Source organism: Lynx rufus, unplaced genomic scaffold (assembly GCF_022079265.1).
Source record: "Lynx rufus isolate CCGP_SWC_20201006 ecotype Redwood Valley unplaced genomic scaffold, mLynRuf1.p SCAF_5, whole genome shotgun sequence".
Lineage (NCBI taxonomy): Eukaryota > Metazoa > Chordata > Mammalia > Carnivora > Felidae > Lynx > Lynx rufus.
This window is the reverse complement of record NW_025814867.1, coordinates 90,801,408-90,819,406: the sequence shown is the minus strand read 5'-3', so window position 1 is coordinate 90,819,406 and position 17,999 is coordinate 90,801,408. Positions and strand designations below refer to the sequence as shown.

At 42.6% G+C, this 17,999-nt stretch overlaps 1 protein-coding gene across 1 annotated transcript in view; it reads right to left on the bottom strand.

Moving 5' to 3' along the window:
* PARP9 (poly(ADP-ribose) polymerase family member 9) overlaps positions 1-17,999 on the bottom strand; it is a 38,151-nt gene that overhangs the window by 16,694 nt on the left and 3,458 nt on the right. The window contains 5 exon segments of the mRNA XM_047098606.1: positions 852-912; positions 6,524-6,742; positions 8,884-9,111; positions 13,407-14,254; positions 16,083-16,116. Coding sequence (XP_046954562.1) covers positions 852-912; positions 6,524-6,742; positions 8,884-9,111; positions 13,407-14,254; positions 16,083-16,116 — 1,390 coding nt within the window.

The following is a 17,999-nucleotide window of genomic DNA, read 5'->3' as shown; positions in this document are numbered from 1 at the left end:
CCCTACTGGGAAATAGCCTGAGAGTTTCTATTGCTGGTTGAATGTCTAGTGTTTTTAAGATTCATAGAATACTGTAGATTAATACTATTTCTAGAATACTGTAGATGTGTACTATTTCCGAAGTATACATCCTAGCTGTCAGGAGGCAATTCTAACTCCATCAACTCAAACTCCACTAAAGAAAAGGAGTTATGAGACAAAGTTAATCTTTTTCTAACACCAACCAGGGTTAGTTTAGTCCTGTGATCCCCAAACCTAGTTCAGCAGCAAAATTGACTAGGGGGCCATTGAAAAATATACATGCTTGGCCCAGACCCAGAGCTCCTGAATCAGAATCTACACAGTTGGGGCCTATACATATTTTTGTTTGTTTGTTTGTTTGTTTGTTTAAAGTTTCTGTTATGATCCCAGTGATTACCCAAGTTTGGGTAGCATCAGCTTAATCCATTTATTACTATTTGGTATTACCTAGATGTGTTTTCTAGAATGACTAATGAGTATCTCCATTTAGATGTAACCCCATTCAGAGCAGAAAGAGTAATTGGCTTTGTCATCTTATGAAGGGCAGAACTTTTTCTTAGGGAAAAAGTATAGACAGCTATCTATGAATGGACTACCCACACTGTGGATTACCCACTGTGGCTTAGCTTCTCTCTATTCATATCGTGAGACTGGCCTGAGCAAAAATAGGATCATGATCAGATACAAAGCAGGTTGGTGTCCAAGCAGGAGCATAGTGAAATATATTTGGCTTATTTCTTCTTCTCCCTTCCATTAGTTCAGATGATAAAGAAGAGAATGAATTTCTGGTGGGTAGACTCTACTTCTAAGGCTGTGAATTTCGTACTCACCACTGTAATTATTGAAACCCCGTAGCCTGGACTTACTCTTTGCCATTTCAGCACTGAAAGCCTGTAAGAAGAAAAACAGGAGAGTCATAAGTGGGGCTTTCAGCCATTGTCATCAAAATCCCTCCATCTACCTGCACATGCCACACCTGACCTCATCCACTCTGTCAATCCCCATTCCCACTGCCACAAATCTAAAGCAGCCTTTTGGTAAGTGCTAGAGAATAGCAATTCCAGCCCCAAATTATGCAGTACCACAATCTATTAGAGTATCTTGGGGAAACAAGAATAGAAAAACTGGAAAGAAAACCAAAAGCTGGTATATAAAAAAAAAAGAATGTGTATTCCAAGGCAAAATATAATCATTCATTCCACAAACATTCATGCTCTGCTTTTTGCATGTTAGACACTGAACTAAAGCTGTGGATGTGTCACTCAAGAAGAGAAACATAGGTAAATGTTCTTATAATTAACAAAACATAAATTCATTTAAAAAAGGTATATGCACACACGTCTGTAGACTGAATAGGTGATCAATTCTTGTAAAGTGCTTAAAACTCTACCTGGCACACAGTAAGCATTCAATGTATGTTAGCTCTTGTTGTAATTATTACATAATTCTATAGACAAAAATTTGTGTGTGTTACCACGCAGATCCTTTAACAGAGTGTCTTTTTTAAAAAACAAATCTCTGCAAGGGTTTGGAGCCACTACCCAGTGTCTTCCTTATCTAAAATTGATTCAATTGGCAGTAATTACTTCATTGGAAAGATGGTATATAATGAGGTAAAGACTAGATTTGGCTTTGCACCTGAACTTTAACAATGAAGTTTCTTAATCTGTAGGACATTTTCTTCATCAATTGTATTTGCAGCTGCTATATCCAGAGCAAAAAGCCCTCAGTCGTACCATATTTAGTACCTGGAGAGGTCATGACAGGGTATTTCTTTTGCATCCCTGTCCAAGGACTTGGAAATAAAACAAATGGGATAGCATTATCTGCTGATAAATATAACATCTGTCATGTGTAAAATGAATAAAAAACATCTCTCTCTAGAAGTCATTTTCAATACCAGGATGTGGGGCACCTGGGTGGCTCAGTTGGTTGAGCGTCTGACTCTCAGTATCAGCTCAGGTCATGATCCCAGGATCTTGGGATCAAGCCCCACATCTAACTCTGCACTAAGCATGGAGCCTGCTTGAGTTTCTCTCCCTTTCTCTCTTTGCCCCTCTCCCCTGCTCTCTCTCTCTCTAAAGTTAAAAAAAAAAAAAGTAAGGATGTATTATAGGGTTAGAAACAACTAGGCAAGGCTTTTGAACTAAATGTGAAAGAAAATTGTTACTAAGTCAATGTCAATAACATAGAAAGTATGAATAACAAGCAGATGGTCTGCAAGTGGTTTGGAAAAGTGGACCCAGACAGCAGGAATCTGGCAGATTCAGGGCTGCAGCAACTGTCCATAGCACCTAACGTGAAGGATGTCAGCAGCATGTCCCTAGAGAAGGTATTCCTTACTCTGAGACATTGTGTCTGGTGCAAAGTAGATATGCTATAAATATTTGTTAAATAGCCAAAGGAACAATGATCCATCGACTTTTACAGATACTCTGTTCCATCCAGTAAACCTTATCATCATGAAATACCGGTAGATACGAGTATTTCAGTCAGCTTGGGAGTCATTTACTCACTGTCATTCATGAATTGGAAATTTCTTAAGTGTGTGAATGTAAGTCTCACTTTATTGGAAGTTTGGTATTGGTTGATCTTCTTGAGTCAGGTCAAGACTAAATGTCTGACAAATCCATTCTCTGGAATGCAGGGACCTTGCCAAAGTAATGCCTCCTATAAGAAACTGTGTAAGTTGCTCTCTGCTCTTTCTGAAAACACACCCCTCATTGAAAGGCTTACTTAGGAATAAAATAGGTGCTTATCAGAAGGCCAGAGGTTTCTACATATGTGTATACACAAGTCATATTCCAACATGGTTATAATATTGACGAAAACCTGAAGGAATGATCAATGTTCAGGGTATAATATAAATTACTGTGTAAGATATTCCTCATTTGAGTCACAAAACTGAAAAATGTATCATCTCTCACGTTATTTTGTTGTGTTTTTTTTTAACTTTTTAAATGTTTATTCATTTCCTGAGAGAAAAAGACAGAGTGCAAGCAGGGGAGGGGCAGAGAGAGAGGGAGACACAGAATCTGAAGTAGACTCCAGGCTCTGAGCTGTCAGCACAGAGCCCGATGCGGGGCTCAAACTCACAAACCGCGAGATCATGACCTGAGCGGAAGTTGGTTGCTTAACCGACTGAGCCACCCAGGTGCCCCTCTCTGTGTTTTTGTTTAGTGGTTAAGAACATATAGGCTTTGCGGCGCCTGGGTGGCTCAGTCGGTTGAGCATCCGACTTCAGCTTGGGTCACGATCTCACTGTTCGTGAGTTCGAGCCCCGCGTCAGGCTCTGGGCTGATGGCTCGGAGCCTGGAGCCTGCTTCCGATTCTGTGTCTCCCTCTCTCTCTGCCCCTCCCCCATTCATGCTCTGTCTCTCTCTGTCTCAAAAATAAATAAACATTAAAAAAAAATTAAAAATCGCTCCTTATCAGGGAAATACAAATCAAAACCACACTCAGGTATCACCTCACGCCAGTCAGAGTGGCCAAAATGAACAAATCAGGAGACTATAGATGCTGGAGAGGATGTGGAGAAACGGGAACCCTCTTGCACTGTTGGTGGGAATGCAAATTGGTGCAGCCGCTCTGGAAAGCAGTGTGGAGGTTCCTCAGAAAATTAAAAATAGACCTACCCTATGACCCAGCAATAGCACTGCTAGGAATCTACCCAAGGGATACAGGAGTACTGATGCATAGGGGCACTTGTACCCCAATGTTCATAGCAGCACTCTCAACAATAGCCAAATTATGGAAAGAGCCTAAATGTCCATCAACTGATGAATGGATAAAGAAATTGTGGTTTATATACACAATGGAATACTACGTGGCAATGAGAAAAAATGAAATATGGCCTTTTGTAGCAACGTGGATGGAACTGGAGAGTGTGATGCTAAGTGAAATAAGCCATACAGAGAAAGACAGATACCATATGGTTTCACTCTTAGGTGGATCCTGAGAAACTTAACAGGAACCCATGGGGGAGGGGAAGGGAAAAAAAAAAAAAAAAAGGACGTTAGAGTGGGAGAGAGCCAAAGCATAAGAGACTGTTAAAAACTGAGAACAAACTGAGGGTTGATGGGGGGTGGGAGGGAGGGGCGGGTGGGTGATGGGTATTGAGGAGGGCACCTTTTGGGATGAGCACTGGGTGTTGTATGGAAACCAATTTGTCAATAAACTTCATATAAAAAAAAAATAAATAAAAAAAAATTAAAAAAAAAAAAAAAAGAACATATAGGCTTTGAGGTGAGACAGACCCAGGATGAAATCTTGGTTTGCCACTTGCCTAGCTGTGTGCCTATTAACCTCTTTGTATGTTTTCCCTTTTGTAAAATGGGGGTGACAATTGTGGCTTCATCACAGGATTGAGGAGAGGATAAAATGAGACAGCTTCTCCTTAGCATAATACCTGACTAATGCAATACATGGCAGCTATTTTTATTATTAATCCTTAGGAGAGCCCTGAATTTGTGGTTGACCTCTCTACTTCATTTGAACCGCCATGCACATTCTTGTTTGTGTATTGAAGAGAATGAACCTTCTTTTCTAGCTGCAGTTAATTCCCCTTGTAGGGCTATGATACTTAATGAGCAATTCAGGGATATGGCTGGGGCATTTATCTGGGCCCACTGATAGTGCTCTGCTTTTAGGGGGAATTTCATTTAAAAGACAGGATGATTCATTTTGCCTGGAAGGCAGGCTACTTGGCTGGGTAACTCTCCGCCACCTTGCAGGTCAGCTGTGGATGAGACACAGTGGTATACTAGGGCTGGCTGACATTGGCTCACAAGAGCTCACTGAACATCTCTTCCCAACTCCACCTTCAGTGATCTCACATTCAGAGCTTGAAGTCGGCAACGAATATCAGCAAATGCTACAAACCTCCCTGTGTCTAGTCAGGCAGCAAAAGAAATAAGAACATTTACATTTGTTCCAGGAAAGAGCAAGCTAGAATAAGAATAAGTTCGTTTTCTTGTAGGGAGAGATAAAATGGCAACCACCCACATGGAGACAGGCTGGGAGGTGGAAGAGTGAGCAGTCAGAGGACTAGTGTTCGGAGCCACTCTCCCTGCCAGAACTGAGCAAGGCCCTTTCTACCCAAAGCCCAGACGCACGCCTGGGAAGTTGCGCTAGCACTTGGATGTTGCTATTGGCAGAATCAAAAACATGTCTTGAAAACCTATTTTAAGTTTCTGTATCTTATTTCACTTCCTTTTTTATTCTTCCTTAACATCATGACAGTCCCTTCTCAAAGTGCCAGCTAAGCGAAAATAAAGCACAGAGACGGCACTTTAAAGGCAGAACAGCACAGCACTATATACTAATTATGCTGACTATATCAGGGAACTTTTCACAGGTTAGAAACTCAGCTTAATCTGGCCACTCTAAAACAAAAAGCTGAGCTGAAGTGAAAACAAAGGAAGCTGGACACACAGATCTCTGCACTCAGACACATGGACACACTCTCCTACACACACATCCCTCCCTTTTGCATCAGAACACAACCAACTTCCCTCTGAGGTCATCTACATAGAACTTAAGAAACAACAGATTGAATTTGGGGACAGTACCAAGGACATGGCAAAAGCTGCCAAATATATCTGTGCCGTGAAAGAATTTATAATCTAATTGGGGAAAAAAGATAGCAAACGAGTCATTTAATTTAGTATACAGTTCAGCATTCAGTGTGTCACAGCTCCTTACAGCTGATACAACAACAGCTGACCTTCATGAAGGGCTTATCTGTATGCCAAGTACCATTCTAAGTGTCTTATGTGTATACGCTCATTTAATGCTCACAACAGCTCCCTACGAGGGTAGTTATTATTCCCACTTTATTTTACTTTTTTTTTTTTTCAAATAAGCTCTACGCCCAGTTCTACAGACTCAAACTCATGACCCCAAGATCAAGAGTCTCATGCTCTACCAACTAAGCCAGCCAGGTGCCCCTATTATCCCACTTTAAAGATAAGGAAATTGAGGCACAGAAAAGCAAATTAACTTGCCCAAAGAAGTTGATTGGAGAGAAGAAGATAGAATTTGTTTTAAATATGTTGGATTTAAGATGACAATCAGATAACCAAATGGAAATGAGAGAGGCTTAGGTGTACAGGTCTGAAGGTGACTCAGAAGACAGGACTTTGCAGAAGTTATGGTAGAAGTTCTAAGAATACTTGTGTTCTTGTAGGGAGAGAGAAGAGAGAGGAGCAGAGGACCTCATACTAAAACTAGAAACTTACTTACCTTTAAGGAGCAGAGGGAAGAATAAATTCCAACAAAGGAAAAAGAGGGAAGTTAGGTAGCAGTGAAAAGATGGCTTCTATAATGACATTCTTTACTAGGTCAGAGGTGGGCAATTTACAAAAATTAAATTCACCAAGTTAGAATATCACCGTGTTGTACAGGTGCTTAGCTCATGTCTTCACAGGAGATACTAAACAGATGTTACTGAGTGAATGAATGAATGAACAAACTACAAGACATTTCTAAGATATTAACTTACATTATAGACCTCCAGTTCTTCTGGAAAGATCACAAACTTTACGGTTAATTGTTTTTTCAAATGGCATTTGGCAAACTTTAAAACTTCATTAAACATAATCTTAGCTGCTATATTCATCCATATACCAATGCTTCCAGTCCCAAGGGCAGGAAAGGAAATGGAAGTGTTATTTAATTCAAGGCATTTCTGCAAACATTCATTCACTGCCATTCCCAGTGTCTGTAGGAAAAACAGATCAGCCTTTGAGTCAAGATAAAATTTCACTTACTCCTTGATTCCCCCATATTTTACAATGCCAACCTCCCACTCTCCCTCAGGATCATGTCCATGCCTCCTCAGAGAGCAGGAAAGGCCCCACTCCATGGGGAACCCATTGCAGCCATAAGGTTAGATGATGATGAGATGATGAGAGGTTAGATGATGAGAAATAATTAAGGGTCTGTTTTATCCTCTTCAGGACATTTGGGCACCGTGATTTCTCCCAGTTAATGTAGCCTTGCCCATCTCCCCAGGTCAGGTCAGAGAGCCAAACATCAGTTTATCCCCACTTACCTGCCACTTCCAGGTCAAAACAAAGAGCTCTTGGAAGTTTAATAAAGGAGACAGAGGGTAAAAGAAGCAAGCAGCTTTATCCAGAGTCTTTAAGATATGTCCTAATGTCCTATGTGATTTCTCCTCAAGAAGTGCTAATATAGGGGAGCCTGGGTGGCTCAGTCGGTTGAGCGTCCGACTTCAGCTCAGGTCACGATCTCATGGTTCGTGAGTTCGAGCCCCACATCAGGCTCTGGGCTGATGGCTCAGAGCCTGGAGCCTGCTTCCGATTCTGTGTCTCCCTCTCTCTCTGCCCCTCCCCCATTCATGCTCTGTCTCTCTCTGTCTCAAAAATAAGTAAACATTAAAAAAAAAAATTTTATAAAAAAAAAAAAAAAGAAGTGCTAATATATTGGGCACATTTAAACTTTCCATCAACGTTTCAACATCCAGACTGAATACAAGTACAGGAAGGTTGTCTGTGGAAGAGCCTCAGAAAACTGAGGGGTAGAGAGTGACTGGAGAACCAGTATGGGTTTAGAGGGCTCTTAGTCAAAGGACCAGAAATGGTGACAAAATAAAGTCAGAGAAGGGGACTGTTTGCCTTTCTCCACATCTGAGGGGGTACCCCCTACTCTTTAAATTTTATTTATTTATTTATTTATTTATTTATTTATTTAGAGAGCAGGGGAGGGGCAGAGAGAGAGATGGAGAGAAAGAATACCAAGCAGTTTCCACACTATCAGCACAGAGCCCAATGTGGGGTTCAAACCTACAAACCATGAGATCATGACCTGGGCTGAAATCAAGAGTTGGATGCTCTGGGGTGCCTGGGTGGCTCAGTCAGTTGAGCGTCGGACTTGGGCTCAGATCATGATCTCGCAGTTCGTGAGTCCAGCCCTGCACTGGGCTCTGTGCTGACAGCTCAGAGCCTAGAGCCTGCTTCGGATTCTGTGTCTCCCTCTCTCTGTCCATTCCCTGCTCATACTCTGTCTCCCTCTGTCTCTCAAAAATGAATAAATGTTAAAAAAATTTTTTTTTAATTAAAAAAAAAAGAGTTGGATGCTCAACCAATTGAGCCACCCAGGCACCCCATCCCCCTACTCTTTAATGTGTACATTGTATGTGCCTCAGGTGAAGAGCTGGCCAGAAAGCCAATCTCTCTCTACCACAGGCATAGGTGGGAAGATACCTTAGGTAATAGATTTACCTGGAATAATGCTGGAAGGGAAATCCCAGATCCTTCTGGCATTTAACAGATGGAGGGAAATATGGAGAGGCTGAATTCCAGGCCCTCTTAGGAAAAGGCCGACAGGGTCATGGTGTGGTGAGGTGAGTGGGTGTGTAGACTGAGGGAGCCCTGCTCTTTCCATGTCTCTTTGCTCACTTACAATCTAGACATGGGTTATGTAATATTTTAAATTAAACTTCTTTTCTTTTAATTTTTTTAATGTTTATTTATTTTTGAGAGAGACAGAGACAGAGAGACAGAGCATGAGCAGGGGAGGGGCAGAGACAGAAGGAGACACAGAATCCAAAGCAGGCTCCAGGCTCTGAGCTGTCAGCACAGAGTCCAAGGTGGGGCCCGAACCCATGAACCGTGAGATCATGACCTGAGCCAAAGTCGGATGCTTAACCAACTGAGCCACCCGGGCGTCCCTTAAACTTCTTAAGATAACTTGTGACAACACCTTTTCCATATTTCAGGGTGGTAGAGAATGAGGACTATCCCACTTAACAACGTTTCATAAATGTAATGACATGATGGAAATCCAGAAAGACTACACAGACTATGGAACTATGTAAAGAGAAACTTATTTTGCACTTACTGTTGTCAGTTTGGAGTATCTTGAATGCCATAACACATGGTATACATATTGACAGGACAATTTAAATCCTTTTGTGATCAGTACCAACTGAGACTCTTGAGGTATCTCAGTAATTTTTTGGTTAAATTCCAATTCTATTTCTTCTCCTGCTTGTTGTAGAATTGATGTCGACACAGGTCCGAACTTAAGACCATACAGTGGATTTACAGAATTAACAATTACATCTGTCTGAAAAGAAAAAAAAATGGACAGGAATCTTTGTTAAATTACTCTTTCTTAAATCTTTATTTTGCTGAGGAGCTTTTAAAAATACTGTTGAAGACCCTAAATTCACAAAATGTCATTTGACAGTAGATAGAAACTCTTAAGTCCAAAGAATGACCATTTGATTGCCATGAGTCCATTTGTCCAATTCAGAAATTAGGTAAAATGTATAAATGATACAATTTTTATTGCAAACATCTGTCAGCTCCTTGCTGCCTTATACCCCCTATATTCCAAGATTCTAAGCATCTCCTGCGATTTGTTTTAACCTTTATCAAGAAATGGTTTCATTCCCTGCCCCATTTTACTATTTTTGTGTGAATTCTGTTTTGTTTTACAGAGAGTGGAAATAAAATTTCTCAGCAAATTTCTACCTCCTGATGTTTTTATTTATATTTTTTAATTTTTTTTAATGTTTATTTATTTGAGAGAGACAGAGTGTGAGTAAGGGAGGGGCAGAGAGAGAGAGGGAGACACAGAATCTGAAGCAGGCTCCAGGCTAGCAGCAAAGCTGGAACTCACAAACCTGTGACATCATAATTTAAACCCAAATTGGCCACTTAACTGACTGAGCCACCCAGACGCCCCCTGATGTTTTTATTTTTAAGGTAAGCAGTACATGGTTAAAGAAAGTACAAATGAGTTGAAAAAAGTCTTCAGTGGAACTAGGCCTCCCTCGTGCTGGGTTCCCTGGATGCCTCCTCACTCACCCACCTGTCCTACAGGCAACTGCTCTTACCAGTTCTTTGTCTGTCCTTTCAGCAATGAGCTGCACATACACATGGGCTGTATTTTCAGTAAAATCACCTCCTAGGCAGCCCTGAGAGCTGTGTGACAGGGGGTGGTGGCCTTATTTTCCCTCATGCTCAAATCCTCCTAAATCATCCTGATGGCTTTGGCCCCCTTTGCAGGCAACCCAGGTACTTTTCATGGATGTTAATGAATGCTTCGCTTTGAAAGTGCGATCGGAATTTCCAATCTGGGGGCACTGGCACCCTTTAAAAATTTTATAGTTCTTGGGGCGCTTCGGTGGCTCAGTCAGTTAAGCGTCTGACTTTGGCTCAGGTCATGATCTCACAGCTTGTGGGTTCGAGCCCCAAGTCAGGCTCTGTGCTGACAGCTCAGAGCCTAGAGCCTGCTTCGGATTCTGTGTCTCCCTCTCTCTCTCTCTGCCCCTCCCCAACTCATACTCTATCTCTCTCTTCCAAAAAATAAATAAAACATTAAAAAAAAATTTTTTTTTAATTTTAAGGTCCTTAATGGTGCTGGCAGTAAGTAAATAAAATAAAATTTTACTTTTATAAAAATAAAAGTAAACTGAAAGGGGTAAGTTATTCAACTAGGATATCTCCACTTTAATTTAAAAAAAGTTTTTTTTAATGTTTATTTATTTGTGAAAGACAGAGAGACAGACAGAGTGTGAGCAGGGGAGAGGCAGAGAGCAAGGGAGACACAGAATCCGAAGCAGACTCCAGGCTCCCAGCTGTCAGCACAGAGCCTGACATAGGGCTTGAACTCATGAACCGTGAGATCATGACCTGAGCTGAAGTCAAACGCTTAACCGACTGAGCCACCCAGGCGCCCCTCCACTTTAATTTTAAAGTGGCATATTAATGGGGCACCTGGGTGGCTCAGTCGGTTAGGCATGTGACTCTCAGTTCCGGTTCAGGTCATGATCTCACCGTTTCGTGAGTTCAAGCCCTGCGTCAGGCTCTGCATGATACTCGGAGCCTGCTTGGGTTTCTCTCTCTCTCTCCCCCTCGTGCTCTCTGCCCCTCCCCTGCTCACACTGTCTCTGTCTCTCTCAAAATAAATAAACTTAAAAAATTTTTTTAAGTGGCATATTTTTTTTAATTTTTTTTTCAACGTTTTTATTTATTTTTTTGGGGGGGGACAGAGAGAGACAGAGCATGAACGGGGGAGGGGCAGAGAGACAGGGAGACACAGAATCGGAAACAGGCTCCAGGCTCTGAGCCATCAGCCCAGAGCCTGACGCGGGGCTCGAGCTCACGGACCGCGAGATCGTGACCTGGCTGAAGTCGGACGCTTAACCGACTGCGCCACCCAGGCGCCCCTTTAAGTGGCATATTAATGACTTACTGAATAAATGTTTCATCTTGTGGGGTGGGTCCCCTCAGTCTTCTTCTCTAATTGTCTTGCTGGCGATTTGGGGTATTTTCTCACTTATGATTAAGTCTATTTGATTGTGGCCATAGGAGAAACTTAAGTGTGACATCACTGGTCAGAAATAAAAAGAATATAGCCTTATATTCTTTCTCTTCCTCTTCCCTGCTGCCCCTTAACTTTTTCATCAATAATTTGCTGAACACCTAGATGCATGCATGCATGCCCAGACTGGGCCCTGGGGCCACAGAGATGAACAAGTCATGATCCCCATCCTTAAGGTGCTCTGCCCAACAGGGGAGCTTCACTAACCCAGAAATATCCAGGTTCATGGTTACCCTGATTCTCTCTCCTCCTTGCCAGGGCCCTCACTTTTGTGCCCAATGAGCCCTGGCTAAATGCTAAGTTACCCTCTGTATTCTCCACAACCCCTGACACAGAGCAGTATACTAAGTATACAACTTACAGCTTCACCCAGATCTCCTGACTGGTCCTGACCAGTCCTGACTTGTCTAGTCCATTATTTTCAGTCTGTCAACCACTTCTGTGTCTCTCTGATCAAGTCATTCTAAGCAGCCAGGCTGCCACTCTCATCAGTTCATACCCATCATAACTTGAGATCAAATTCAAAACCCATGTCTCCTGAAGTAATCTTTCTTGGTCTACTACATTCTTGTCACAAATTTACATACTCTTAAATACTGCGAATTTATTTTGTATTAAGACTTTTTTGGTTTTTTTTTTAATTTTTTTTTCAATGTTTATTTATTTTTGGGACAGAGAGAGACAGAGCATGAACGGGGGAGGGGCAGAGAGAGAGGGAGACACAGAATCAGAAACAGGCTCCAGGCTCCGAGCCATCAGCCCAGAGCCTGACACGGGGCTCGAACCCACGGACCGCGAGATCGTGACCTGGCTGAAGTCGGACGCTTAACCGACTGCGCCACCCAGGCGCCCCAAGACTTTTTTGTTTAATAGTGATAGGTTGCTTCAGAAATGTTCAGATGGTTTGTTTCCCCAATGGGATTTTTAAAATAGAGAATTTTTTTCTTAGATAAAAAGAGGATAATAGGGGCGCCTGGGTGACTCAGTCTGTTAAGCATCTGACTCTCGATATGCGTTCAGGTCCTGATCTCACGGTCGTGAGATTGACCCCCACATCAGGCTCTGTGCTAAGTGTGGAGCCTGCTTATGATTCTCTCTCTCCCTCTCTCTCTGCCCCTTCCCCACTCACACTCTCTCCCCCTCAAAATAAATAAATAAACATTTTTTAAAAGTATAATAGATTTCAAGTTCCTTGGAATCAAAGATTGTTCTATTTCCTCATGCTACCTAAGAATAATGACAATAATAATCATAGTTATCATGTGCCAAGCTCTATTCTAAACATTTTATGTGTATTGATTCATGCTCTAAGATATAAGTGCTCTGGGGCGCCTGGGTGGCGCAGTCGGTTAAGCGTCCGACTTCAGCCAGGTCACGATCTCGCGGTCCGTGAGTTCGAGCCCCGCGTCAGGCTCTGGGCTGATGGCTCGGAGCCTGGAGCCTGTTTCCGATTCTGTGTCTCCCTCTCTCTCTGCCCCTCCCCCGTTCATGCTCTGTCTCTCTCTGTCCCAAAAATAAATAAACATTGAAAAAAAAAATTAAAAAAAAAAAAAGATATAAGTGCTATGATTATTCTCATTTTACAGGTGAGGAGACCCAGGGCCAAAAGATAAATGAACTCGATTCAGATCACCCAGTTAGCAAATGGCACAGCTGGCATTCAAATCCAGAGGGACTGTCTTTGAAGTTTATACTCTTAGCCTTAACAAGATGCTTTCTAAACAGCATCTGAAATAGTATGTATTAAGAAAAATACCTGAGTGGTTCATTTGGTTAAGTGTCCAACTCTCAATTTGGGCTTAGGCCATGAACTCATAGCCCATGAATTTGAGCCCAAGTCAGGCTCCACACTGACAGTGCAGAGGCTGCTCAGGATTCTCTCTCTCACTCTCTCTGCCCCTCTCCCATTTGTCCTCCCCATACCTGCCTGTCTCTCTCTCAAAATAAGTAAACAAACATTAAAAAAAAATACTTGGTAGGTAATCAGGGATCTCCTTTGGCAGGGCAAGAGATCAGAAACAAAGACTTACCTCCTGCTGTTCAATGTAGCCCTGGACAATCTGGAGAGTCAAATTGTTTACAATAATCATGTTGACAGGTGGGGTGGCTTCTTGATTCACCCGGGATCCTGGCTTGTTCACCCCTAGGATTACTTCTGAAGCATTTTTAAAGGCAACAACAGTAGGGTACTCATTGCTTACCAGGTGAATTTCTTTCAAATTACCAGCCAGTTGCTTCCTTTGGAAATAAAAACTGATAGTTTCCACAATGGTCTGTGTACACAAGTCCAGAGGGAACTGGAAAATCCCAGAGCTCAGGGCTGGAATCGCTACTGTCTCAACGTCTGACTCAGTAAGGGTGACATAATTCAGAATATTTCTAATGGCCTTCTGCAGCTTACAGATACATCTCTGACGATCTTTTGCCACCCACCGGGGCCCAACAGCATGGATAATTAACTTGCAGGGAAGTCTCCCTGCTCTTGTGATAACTATGTTACCAGTTGGTATTTTACCAAATCTGGAAATAAACCTTCGGCTCTCCTCTTGGATTTCAGGGCCTCCAGCATTCACCAGGGCCTGGGCCAGGCCTCCCGCGTGAATAAGTTCTTCATTGGCTGCGTTCACCACAGCATCAACAGTGTGTCTGGTGAGGTCATCCCTCCAAACAGATAACTCCAACCCAGGAATGAGCATTTGTCTGAAGACTTGCAGAGACTCACTGTTACCTTCTGGGGATGGAGAGATGAGGGTACAGATACAGTCAAATTTATTCTGAAGGACTTCACACAGCTGACTCTCATTATTTTTTAAAATTGTGAAGGCATTGTGATCAATGGGAATTTGCCAACCATAGCCTTCTTCAAGAGTGGCAGTCTCTGGAAAAGGAGAGAAAATAAAAAATAAATGAGCAAGGGTTCCTTTGCAAAGGATGTAATTCCATTTCACACCAGGACACTGAGCTTCCCACGTGCAAAAGAGATGAACTTCCTCTCGCCCCCTTCCTGGTTCTCCTTTTCAACCAGACATGTAACTAGGCCACGGATATACAAGAGTTGTTCATGAGAGGTCACCTATAAAGTGCTTAGTTTTGTGTCTGGCACACAGTAAGTACTGAGTAAATGGTATGTTACAGTGATGGTGGTGAGAAAACTATGTGTATGGGGACTCCCGAATTCTTAAAATCTATGTAAATACGGTGATCTGGGAACCCATGCTTAAGGCCTATGTATGGGAAAGGACCTAATTATGAGTCAAATATATATGGAGGCTTTATTCCTAACTTGTTTGCTTTTGTCAGTGTCTCAGTTTGGGTTCTTTTAAAGCAGGCTCTGAAATAAGGATTTGAGTGTAAGTTTATTCGGGAGGTGACCCTAGAAAACACCAGGGGTGGGTGAGGATGAGGAGGGCGGAGTGAAAAGGAAGTAAGACCTGCAAGGAAGGAAATGAATACAGGGTGTGTTACAAAGCAAATGAAGTTTCACTTCACTAGGGGGCAGTGCAGATCATGTGTCTCAGTTCTACCACCAGAGGGGTAAAACCTGATATTTATTCAACTTCCATCAGTTACCGGTTGAGAATGCTTCTGTGGGGGCACGGTCCAGCAAGTGTGTGGAGCACTGATAGTGCTACAGTAAATGATTCTTCATCATACTCTACTTTCATGGCACAATTCTGGTGGAATTAAACCTAAGAAGTATTTTTATTGTATGTGGCAGATAAGATGTGCTGCTCAGACCCCCCCTCCCCCAAACTTCAATGCAGTTATGAAGGGAGGAATAGGGTAAGGTAACAGCTTCCAGTTGTTAGTCGTCCCTCAGGGTCCATGTCAGCTTTCCAGCCAAGGTCACAGCATCCTCAGGGTGGCACCCATCAACGGCTGAGCCCGGTCATTCACGTTCAACATAGGGCTTCTGTAATGGGTACTTTCAGGCTGGCAGAGCTCTGCCAGGTTTTCATCATAGTCTCCACCACCCAGTCTGGTTTCTTTTCTTTTCCTTTCACAATAAACCTTGTGTACCCCTAACTCCATCTCAGTCTCTGCTTCCTGGAGAAACCAACCTGTGACACTGTATTTCATGAAGCCTAAGCCATCATTATCACATGCCACTGAGAGAGGAAACAACGATGCCAGTTAAGCCAAGGCACTCTACGGACCGTTAGGGAGTAACCCTATTTCAGAGATGTGAAAAAATGTGTGTCACAAAACAGATAAAATAGTAAGTAATTACATTTTACTTCAACTCCCATTTTTAATCTGAGCCACCTAGAAAGATCTCTGGTGGCCTCAGTCTCTGGTGGCAGCATATGAATAGTCAAATCAAGTTGGCCTGTGCTTTGGTCAAAAATCTCACGTGGGCCACTCCTGTGATTAGGCAGGTTCCATTCGGCTCATACAACTTGCTAAGCACAAGGACAATCAGTGGGTCACTTCTGGCCAATATCAGCTCTGGGGCTGTGGTCAGAAGAGTCTCACATCTGGTGGGCAAAGCAAAAGATCAATGGGAGCACTAAGAGAATACTCCTGCTGGTGTCACACTGCCCCTGAAGCAGTCTCCCTTCTGAGGAATGTGCTGGGTCACCATGATGTCCTCTCACACCTGAGCACCTGGGGAGGGAGGACACATTCTGCTTCTAGATTCCCCTTTCTCCAAGGAGGAAAGGCCTAAGCAGAGATCCGCCGAAACAAGAGTGAGGTGATCCTACCTGATTTCTCACTGTAAGCCACTGCTCCAGGACCCTGTGATAAATAAAATGGTTTTTAAAAAATTGCAAATGAACGACTACAGAATTACTGATAACAATTACAGCCTAATAAATACATAGCAACAAAAACCCCACAAAAAGCACTAAGTTTGAGGGGGAAGGGGAACGCGTGTTTGTTTAATCTGTGTACCTGACATACTTGAAATACTAAATGTCCCAGCAAACACTGACCCTACCCTACTTCCCTGAAGGCCAATGAACTTCTAATTCAGGGTGAGATGAAGGGTTGGAGATTAACACATGAAAAGGTCCAAAGGTCACAAACCAAAATGACCCCAAACTCCCAGAGAGGCCTCCAATCTCCAAAGGTTTTCGGGGTTTCACTAGACAAAACAGGAGACATGGGCACATGAACCTCATCAGCTACACCTCCCCATCTACCAGTAAGAACCTACTTTCAATGGTTTATTTCAGGACACAAGCCTGAACATAGAATTTTCAGTTTAAACACATGAGGTGCCTTTTCTCTATTCTCTGATTTTCAGTCCTCTCCTATCTTCCCCAACTCATCCTGCAAAGGCAGAATTGCTGAATGAGTAGATAGAATCAAAACGATACCGAGATGACATTTTTTTAAAAATCACCCATCCTTGGGGCACCTGGGTGGCTCAGTGGGTTAAGTGTCTGACTCTTGATCTCAGCTCAGGTCTTGAACTCAGAGTCAGGAGTTCAAGCCCCGTTGAGCTCCGTTTGTCTAAAAAGCAAACAAACAAACAAACAAGCAAACCACACCCATTCTCATGTTGACTCTGTTGCTTACATTAGCACATTCTTGATTGCCCATCTCTCACATGGTGCAAGGTAAAAACTTTCATTGGGCTATTAAAACCAAAGAAGAATGCCAAGTAGAACTAAAGACCCCAGGATTCTGTTACAGGAAAAACTATTCATGTGCTGATCAAAGTTCATCATGTGTAGATACTTACACTTTCTACCTTGGAAAAGTCCATCCTCTAGGCCCCTGGGATCTTTAACCGTTTATACTCTGTTTTGTGTTTCCAAGCATAAACTTGTCATTCCCAAATATGGTTGCCTGCTTCTAGGAATGAATAGAAACGATGAAATAAGCATGGACTAGTTTCTCAGGGAATTTGGTAAAAATACACCATAGGAAGACTAAATATGATTTCTGATCTTGAGTAGTTTTTAATTTCATTGGTGAAGAAGCACACATTGTTTTTGCTGCTGTTGTTGCTGTTCGCCTTCTATCGTTCACAGAGAGGTTCCAGTTGAAACCTTCCCCGTAGTTCAGAGAAAGAAAAGAGCTATGTGGACAACAGCAGGGAAACCTTTATGGGAAGAGGCAAGGGCAGAGCCAGGCCTTGAAACATGGAGCAAGCTTTTACATATCTAGGAGAGGAGGATGAAACCAAGAGGTAGGATTGAGCACTGCACTCAAAAGAAAAGAAAATGAGGAAAAACCGGACTTACGAGTGCATGAAGACGCCTGAAGGGTATCTGAAGAAAGAAGAAATTGTGCTTGTGCCAGTGAAGAGTGTGTGTTACTAAGTTTGTGATAAATATCCTTGATCAAAGTACAAAGCGGAATGTCAGGGGCGCCTGGGTGACTCATTCAGATGAGCGGCTGGCTGACTCTTGGATTTTGGCTCAGGTCATGATCTCACAGTCGTGGGATTGAGCCCTGCCTTGGTCTCCGTGCTGGCAGGATGGAGCCTGCCTGGGATTCTCTCACTCTCTGCCCTTCACCCACTTGTGGTCTCTCTCAAAACAAGTAAGACTTAAAAAAAAGGGGGGGGGATATTCTGGATAAAAATCAGAAACTCTCAAAAAATGTATCTTAAAAATTGTCCCTCTAATAGGGAGGAATTAAAGACTGGCAAGTTTTAGGAGAATGAT